General features: G+C 40.2%; 1 protein-coding gene across 1 annotated transcript; it reads left to right on the top strand.

The window, feature by feature from the left end:
- Nucleotides 1–6,468: 6,468 nt before the first annotated feature.
- On the top strand, nt 6,469–7,554 carry FUT9 (fucosyltransferase 9). Its single transcript, XM_009485379.2, has one exon. It carries the CDS (start codon nt 6,475–6,477, stop codon nt 7,552–7,554), a length of 1,080 nt encoding a protein of 359 aa, XP_009483654.1. The 5' UTR covers nt 6,469–6,474.
- Nucleotides 7,555–9,525: the final 1,971 nt, after the last annotated feature.

Genomic DNA, 9,525 nt, shown 5'->3' with positions numbered 1-9,525 from the left:
TATGGAAAGCCACCACCCCTTTCACAGAACACTATCGGTCATAAACTAGCTGTGATGTGGACAAGCCAACGTGGAAGTTAAGGTAAAAAAGGTCCTGTCTCTGCATGTTACCACGGCTGGCAATGCTGCTGAGGTTTCTGATAGCTTTGCATGCATGTATTTTCCAGTTGTGCCAGGGAAGGAATGGAGAGTACTCATGTTCCCTCTGAGACAAACCTAAAAGCTTGTAATTAGAAAGCAACACAGCTGCAGTGTGAAGTGGGGTATCCTGACACTAATGCCAGATTGTCTGGAAAAGTTCCTTGCTGATAGGATTTTTTGGTAATTCCACTTCTCTTTTTTTTTTTTTTCTTTTTTTTTTCTTTTTTTTAACCCGTAAGTGACGGGGGGGTGGAGATAGGGTTACTCCAGTATGGACAGCAGTGCTGTAGCCATTTCCCTCTGTTATTCTGAAAGACTCTGTGTCCCTAGCTAATGTCTTTTGCTGTACAGTTGGATTGCAGAAAGGAACCACTGAGCTGTTGCCTAAGCAGCTGGAGAGTGACAGCGTGTGACTGCCGTGGGGAGAAGGAGAGGATGGATGACAATCACAGGGGAAAGCTGGGGGCTGCTGAGCCATAGCAGCACACCGTGTGTTGCACAGCAGTTGGGAGAAGGGAGTTGAGAAAGAGATTTTCCTCAGCAAGGCCTGAGGGGACAAGATTCAGAGATTCTCAAAAAAGCAGCAGGACCCCACCTAGCAATTGGCAGGAAGCTTTACATTTTGCCTTTGGAAATAGGGACTTTTGTTGTTGTTGTTGTCCACGCAATTTTTCAGTTTCCTTCACATTTTCACTGTACCGTATGGCTATTTCATAGTTTACAAGACAAGTTTCAAGAAGGGGGATTTTTTTACTCATTTATTCAGCAGTTCTTTGCAGTTTTAGACTACCAGCTTGTGTTTTTATTAGATGTGTTTTGCAAGAATCTCTGTTTAATATTCTCACTGAGCACAAGGCTGGAAGGAATCAAGTGAGGTCATCTAGTCCAGCCCCAGGACCTGGGGGCAGAATCTGATCTCTCATTGCTTAGTGGTGCTTGTCTAACCTGTTCTTTAACAGTCTCCCGTGATAGGTTCAGCACCATCCCTAAGCAATATATCTTAATGGCTACCTGTCCTCGGGATGCCCTTAGATCATTTTTCTAAAACTGTTAAAAAAAAAAAAAAATTACCACTGTTGAATAAAACAATTCTATACTGTTCTCAAAGTGCAAATACACAAAACTGTAATCTGAAGAATTGAACAAATAACCCAAAAACAAAGGAGGTGGAGAGGGGAAAAAAAAGAATGATGCAAACAATAGAATAAAAATATGCAGTCTGAGATTAGCAGCTCATTCAACTTTCAGCCTTTAGCTGTATGCAGCTCTGTTGAGCCTTTTCATACTGGGCTGCTTTCAGAAATCTGTGGGACAGGCATGGAAAGGCATGGAAACTAGCCCATGTTTGGGTAGTGAGGAAAAAAAAATCCACCATTCAGGTTGCGACAGAGGAGGCATAACTGGGAGTGGTGAGAGTTAATTCCAATAAAAGAAGCATTCCTTAGCCTCAAGAGAGCTAAAGCAAAAACATTTTGGGGCATGTCCACACAGCAGTGACTTGGAGACAAGAAGTCACACTCAGGCTATCCTGAGGCAATCAGTTTTCTTTTAATACTGCAGGTGAAAAAGCTCCAGCTGATTGGAAGTGTGGTCTAAGAAAACACAGCTCTTAGCATAAATGCAGATATGCCAGGGCTGAGGCTGGTGAAACATTGCAGAGGACAGGGAAAGCAATTTCAAATGAGCCTTCGGTCTAACAATAACAATTGTTTGCTTGTGATTCCTATCAGTTCCTGCTGCATTCCACTGTCATTTTAATAGTCCCGAGTATGTACCAAGTTAGCTGTCTGCTTCTAAATGGGCCTACCTCTGACACCTCTGCTTGCTTCCATGTCCTTCTGCTCCTCAATCTCGATAAGTCCTCTGTGCCAGAAATGCCCAGTCTGATCCCAGGAGTGATCCTCAGAGACTGTCTTGAGGTTGTTAAGTACTTCTTGAGTTATCCTGACACCAAATGATGATGAAGATAAGAGTTAGCTCTGAACACTTAAGAATGCTAAGATGAGAAAAGTAGCAAGTGGGGGTTTTATTCATTATTCAGTGTCCATGATTTCTTTGCTCCAGCTTAATTTTAAAATACTGTCCTTTTCCTTTGGAAAATCTCAGCACTAGACTAGTAAGGAAAGTTATACCTCTGCAAGCAGTGATATATTTTGGGCTACTGGCAAAACCTTGAAGGAATACTAGAGAAAATGGTGTAAAAATATACCAGGAAAACAGGCATTGATATTATTGATCAAAAAGGTTACATCTTCTCCCTCCTGCAGTGTTGCATAACAAGGAAAAAGCATGTCTATCCCTTCTGGAATGATTGAAAAGTCACTGTTGTAATGAAGCCATGATAAAACAGTTTCCATAAAATTCCAGTTTATTTCTTAGTGAATGTGATTCATTCACAAAATAGATATATTTTTGCAATCCTTGCTTGGTGTAGTTGGGGTTAACATTGCTGGTACCCTGTTACTATCTCCCTGTTTGTGTTGCTACTAAATGGAGTTGCTTGCTGATGGAATGCCAAGTTTTGCACTTAAAAAGGAACCTCGCTAAGTTTTGTACTGAGAAAAATAGTCTTGTACTGATGAAATACTATGCTTTCAACCTGGAAAAAAAGCACCTAGAAAATACTTGCTATGCCACAGCACTCCGAAATGTACTTTATAACAAAACTATCAAAAGTACCGAATTATTCCAGCTGGCAAAAGTCTCAGTAAACATGTTTCTTTGACAAAGTTTTCTTTTCAGAGTCTGGCATGCCAGAGATTGACGGGGGAGGGGATCCACAAAAAGGAAATTTGTGATTCTGTAGTAGAAGGAAAGCCATGAAAGAGGAAGGGTGAGCTAAGGATACTTGGCTGGTTGTTTTGTAACAAATGTCTCCTTAGCATCACCTTTGTAGTGAGAGAGCAGGAGATCAATGGTTATCTTGGGCACAAAAGAGAAGGAGGAAATAAATAAATATGGAAAAGACTCCACATTTTGGAGAATATCATATTGTGGAAAAAGAAAATCCATGAATTCTAGTGGACAAATAAAAAAATGCAAGCTATACTTCCTAGCAGTACAGACAAGCTACTTCTCAAGAAAATAGTATTTGTCAACAGGTATTTATCACATGCATTCACTGTACTGCTGCCTGACTGTGTGCAGGATTCAGTCCCAAAAACCATGAAGGCAGAGTTTCCTAGTCCATTCCATAGGTTCCTCAATCTGCTTTATGAAGCACAGAAATTATTGCATCTGAAGTTACCACTTTATCCTGAAAAATTACTGCTATTCCCAGCACATGTCTTTAATAGTTATTACTGGAGTTAACACAAAATGGAATGGAAAAATAGAATTCCATGACAAAATCCTGTTCCAGCTCCTTGGGTAATAGGTAAGTGGTATTTTTAGGAGTCTGTTCAGGTCTTATGCTTCCTCGCAAGCCTCTCATTCTGGGTTTTAATGGGTCTTACTTTTACAACCGTTTTCCACAATCCCATTAGCAGTAGCTTCAAAGGGAAGCACGCCAGTAATGCCTATACATCTAATGGATGTATGAGTCTCTGTAAGGAATGGTTAGTTGTCTGAATCCAAAGGCTGGAAAACTAAAAAGGACTATCCTGACTGTAAGCTAGTGTTTTGGTGAAGGGCAAAATCTAAGAACCATGATCCCAGATCAGGAGGGGGCACATGAGTTCACAGGGCAGCAGAGCAATGTGAGGAATCAGATCTAGAAGGCATAAAATAAGTAAACTCATCTGTTTAGTGTTGTGAGCTGTTAATATTGGTACTCTCAGCAGCAAAACCAGCCAGTGTTTATCCTCACATTGGCACTACAATTCAAAAGCTTCCTACACAAATGCAACACCATGGACACACTAGAATTTCAAGCAGAGAACAGAATACATAATATCTAGTCATTTCCTATATAGCAAGAATTGACATGTGATGATGCAGCGGTTTTTATCAGTTAGCAGAAGAGCTTAGTGTAAAATAATCCCTATCAGAGAGGCTTGTGTCAAAGGCTTTTTAACTGGAGGGCGACTAAGTTACAAGGCACAATGTTAAGGTCCTTTTCTGATTTCTCATCCATTTCAATCCCTAGAAAATGAACAGTCTCTGTGAATAAACACCTTTCCCAACCTATTGTTCAAAATCAGCTCACGCTATCTGTTCAGTGAAAAGCTGTACCTACACTGTGTGTTGGTTTCAATAGCAGAGAAACAAAGAATGGAGTTACATGAAGATCGGCTCAGCCTCTTGTTTTTCCCTTGAGCTTCATCCCCCAGAGCTGCTGAGCCTAACTCCCTTCTTCCTCAGAGACCCTGTGCTGACTTTCACTATAGTACGGCAGGGAAGCAGCCTTCTGCTCTCATGGGTCATAACCTCCCCTCTAGACACATTTTCCAGCAAAAATCAACACAGGCCAAAAAAAAGCCAATGTGATGTTGCTGCAAAACCACGTATCTCATTCAGATGGATTCAAACTGATGAGGATAAGTGGAAAATCCATGGACACAACAGTTCCTCCCCTTTACCCCCTTCAGGATCATTTTGCTGAAAGCAGAGAGGACCTGCTAAACTATGTCCTTAAGAAAAAGGCCGAGACAAAAAAGTCAGTCTCAACATACCACTACATTTTGTATAACCGTATGGGGTGTCCGTGCCCAGGTGCTGGCAGCCAGGGGGCTGCAGGGCGGCCTCTGTGAGGAGCGGCCGGGGCTGCCCCGAGCCGGACGCAGCCGGTTCCAGCCGGCTCCAACCGCCCCACGCAGGGCAGGGCTGAGCCCGGCAGCCAAGATAGCGGCGCCCCTGGGAGAGCGTGTTGAAGAAAGAGACAGGCAGTGAGGAATGAGGGGGACAAAATGTGAGAAACAACCCTGTGAGCACCAAGGTCAGAGAAGGAGGATGGCAGAGGTGCTCCAGGTGCTAGGGCAGAGATTCCCCGCAGCCCACGGAGGACCACGGTGGAGCAGTACCCACACTGCAGCCCAGGGATGACCCTGCGCCGCAGAAGGGGGATATGCCCTGAGGGAATTGCGGCCCATGGACAGCCCACGCAGGAGCAAAGGTTTTTTTCCTGAAGGGACTGTATCCCATGGAAGGACCCATGTTGGAGCAGGGGTAAAGTGCGAGGAGGAAGGAGTGGCCGAGAGGAATCGTTGTGGACTGACTGCAAACTTCCATTCCCCGTCCCTCTGGACTTCTCAGGGGCAGGGAGGAGGTAGAGGAGTTAGGAATGAAGGAGGAAGTTGAGCCTGGGAAGAAGTTGGGGGGGAAGGTATTATTTTAACTTTTGTCTTTGTTTCTCGCTATCCAAATCTATTTTAATTGCCAATCAGTTACATTAATTTTCCCCAAGCAAAGAGAGTCTGTTTTGCCTGTGACAGTAACTGGTGAGTGATCTCCCTGTCCTTAACTCAACCCATGAGATTTTAATCTTATTTTCTCCCCCTGTCCTGCTGAGGAGGGGGAGTGAGAGAGCAGCTGGGTGGGTGTCTGACCGCCAGCCAAGGTTAACGCACCACAATAACTAAAACCAGAATTAAAACCATCTGCCCTCCCAAAACAGGGGAAACGTTGCGGCAAATTCCTTTTTCATCAAGATATAATGTTGGAGTAAAGCTAAGCATGATGTTCCCTCCTTTTTCCTTTCCTCCACAAAGACTGCAAAAACATTTTTGTTGCAACTGTAGTGTTACATTCCTCACAAAGCAGCAAAGTTATGTTGCATTAATGGACCTCTATTACTGCTTTCCTTCCCTAGCTACCCTAGCTATTTTAGGAGTCCTCTAGAGAAGGCATGAATGTTCATCCCCATGTAGCCATCAGGCGTGAACTAGTTTTCTAACAGTCTTATTGATTACAGAATTAAAGTTCTTTTTTCATTTTTCTAATCCCATGTCCTCCTTACATATATACACACAAATACAAATGGACAAAATCTGCAGCACGTTATCCCTTACACAGACACGAGGACAGAATCAAAGGGTAATTTTGTCTGTCTTGTGTGTCTCTTAAACTCTTGGCCTAGGTTCTAAGCAAAAGGACTTCTCAAGATATATACAGATTTATATCAAGTATGAGAAGTATTAAAATCCTGCTTTTAATTTATGTCAACTAGCTTTTAATGTAAAGAGGAGAAATATTGTAACTTTGTCATGAATAGCATGCAAGAACCCATACCCTCCCCACTCAAAGGAAATTTCTGAGGTTACAGCTCAGTGATATTGAAGTTCTATCCATTTTGACATCTGATGTCTGATTGCTTTAACAGGACATATATCTGTAATTTAATACCTGATGTTATTTCCTCTCTTTCTTTTCCTCTCTTTTTTCTCAGAACAAATTATGACATCGACATCTAAAGGAATTTTCCGGCCATTTTTTATTATCTTCATTGTCCTTGGTTGTTTCATGGCATTTATACTAATTTATATCAAACCAACAAATAGCTGGATCTCTGGTCCTATAGAATCAGCCAGTTCAGTTTTGAAAATGAAGAGCTTCTTTTCTTCCAAAACTGATAATCTCAATGAAACTACTATTTTGATCTGGGTTTGGCCATTTGGTCAGACATTTGATCTAACATCCTGCCAAACAATGTTCAATATCCACGGGTGCCATCTGACTATTGACCGCTCACTATATAACAGATCCCATGCTGTTCTCATTCATCACAGGGACATTAGCTGGGATCTGACTAATTTACCTCAGCAAGCCAGGCCACCATTCCAGAAGTGGATTTGGATGAACTTGGAGTCTCCAACTCATACTCCACAAAAGAGTGGCATTGAGCACCTCTTTAACCTGACCCTGACTTATCGGCGTGATTCAGATATTCAGGTGCCTTATGGCTTCATGATGGTTGGTACAAGTTCCTTTACATTTGAAGTGCCAAGTAAGGAAAACTTGGTCTGTTGGGTTGTAAGTAACTGGAATCCTGAGCACGCTCGAGTCAAGTATTACAATGAGCTTAGCAAATACATTGAAATCCATACCTACGGACAAGCCTTTGGAGACTACGTCAATGATAAAAACTTGATTCCAACTATCTCCACTTGCAAATTCTACCTTTCCTTTGAAAATTCAATCCACAAAGATTACATTACTGAGAAACTTTACAATGCTCTTCTGGCTGGATCAGTACCAGTTGTACTGGGCCCGTCCAGAGAAAACTATGAGAATTACATTCCAGCAGACTCTTTCATACACGTGGAAGATTTTCTCTCCCCCAGAGAGCTGGCAGAATATCTTCTGATGCTGGACAAAAATAACAAGATGTACCTTAGTTATTTCAACTGGAAGAAGGATTTCTCAGTGCATCTTCCTAGGTTCTGGGAATCACACGCATGTCTTGCTTGTGATCATGTGAAAAGACACCAGGAATACAAGTCCATTGGAAATTTAGAAAAATGGTTTTGGAATTAATTTGCGTGTGTGTGTGTGTGTGTGTGCGCGCGTGCACTTTTTTGAAGAAGCCAGAAGAAACTTCAGTCCAAGTGGAGAGGAAAGGAAAAGAGAAAAAAAAGAAGGAGAAGAGAACCTTATGTCATGGTTTATCAGCTATCCTCTCTTGGCTATCCTATTTATATTTTGTAAGAGATTTTAAAAGACCATCAGCAGCAGTCATCAATACTCAGTTTTAAATTATAATGTACATACTAATTATGTGCACTGAGGAATATTTGATTGTTTACTGTAATTTTTAAACAAGATTTTCCACATTTTCTGTGAAATATGTCCCAGTCTTACACTTAAAGTAGTCATTTTTAACACTTCTTTTTTATTTTTAACATTACATTTGCTGTTTAACCTGTTTGGAAAATGAGGACACAACTTTTAAATGCCAGATAGAACTTTAAGAACATAATTTGCTGTTCTAATCTGAAATGTGTGTAATATTTCAAAAGACAGTAAAGTTTTTTATGGTTCATCGTACCTTTTAAGAACACAGTAAAGTTCAGTATCTACCATTATTCCAGTGTGATCAATTGCACCCCTTTTTAAGAGTGACGAACTTAGAAAAGTAGTTTTTAAAAGGTATTACAATAGTAGACAGTCTTTGTTTCTAAAAATAAGATGTTTCCTAACAAATAGCTCTCTTAAGTTACTTTAGGAATATGCCTGTTCTTACCCTTTGAATAATAAAGAAGTCAGATATAAAGAAGATGAACAACCTTAGTGATCAAAGCCCAGATTCATCCAATTTTTGAGTGTATTTAAATGCAGGATGTCCTTAAGTCTCATTGTGTCTCAAGTACTGTTTACCTGAACCAGGGCTGTAAGTGGTGTTATACTGACACAGAAATAAACAGATTTTAACATAGGCGTTTGATTACGTCAGCCTCATGCACTGAATTCATCTGGTGATAATAGATTTTTAGAAATAGCTTGTTGAGAAATTTTAGCAATTTCTCTCATATAATTTTTTGTGACATTGTGATTTTGTCCCCAGTTCTGTAAAGATCTGTTGAACTTTAATTGTAGCTGGACAACTTGCTGTTTTGACTCACGAATGTGGAAAAAACATGATCAAACAGTTTATTTTCTGAAAGAAATATGCTGAAATTCAGTAAATAAGTTATCAGGCTGACATATTCAACCGTTCAACTCATTAAGCTAACGAATTTTGGTTTTTGAAAATATTTTATGTGACAGGTATAAACAAATGCACACTTAAGGGCATCAGTTGCTATCAAAATTTCAACATATAAATAGGCTTTTAAGTATTAAATTTGCTCTGATAGCAAATACAAAAATGTGATGATTGTCATGATTGTTTAAAATTCTGCTTTTAACATGTGTCATTTGACTGTATTACATTTTTCTTTCAGCTAAGACTTAAAGACCTGATTGCTATATATATTCATATGTACAGGGTTAGTTTAATGACATAAACATATGGATATGTTTTGGTATCAAGTGAAAGCCAATCAGCTTGGTTTTTCAGGTCAAAATGTTACAAATCACACATTCTACTGAAAAAAACCCAAAAAGTTTAACTGGAAAAAAATCAGCTTATGTGATGTATGAGACCCTGATCAAGCAAAGTAGTTGATGAAGTACTTAATCTTAAACTTGGAGACAAGAAAGCTGCTGAAGTAAGGGAATAAGGGATAAACAATGATAAACATATAGCAAAAGATAAGGTGATTTGTTAGATTTTTTTTTTTTACCCCAGGCTGGAATAGAAACACAGAAGGTTGTAAGAGTAATGTAGTTACATTTCTAAAACAGGAAACTCCACGGAAAAGTTATAGAAACACTTGTGCTCTCCCTATGGCTTCAAGAGCTGTATTCTGATCCAGATATTTATTTATACTATTTATTGCTGTCTTTAAAAGCTAGTTTGCAATATACTGTGAACCTCCTAAACTCACCAGCATTCCAGTACGAAAC

The sequence above is a fragment of the Pelecanus crispus genome, chromosome 3 (genome assembly GCF_030463565.1).
Source record: "Pelecanus crispus isolate bPelCri1 chromosome 3, bPelCri1.pri, whole genome shotgun sequence".
NCBI lineage: Eukaryota > Metazoa > Chordata > Aves > Pelecaniformes > Pelecanidae > Pelecanus > Pelecanus crispus.
The sequence above is the reverse complement of the archived record's forward strand: the minus strand, read 5'-3'. Positions and strand labels throughout refer to the sequence as shown.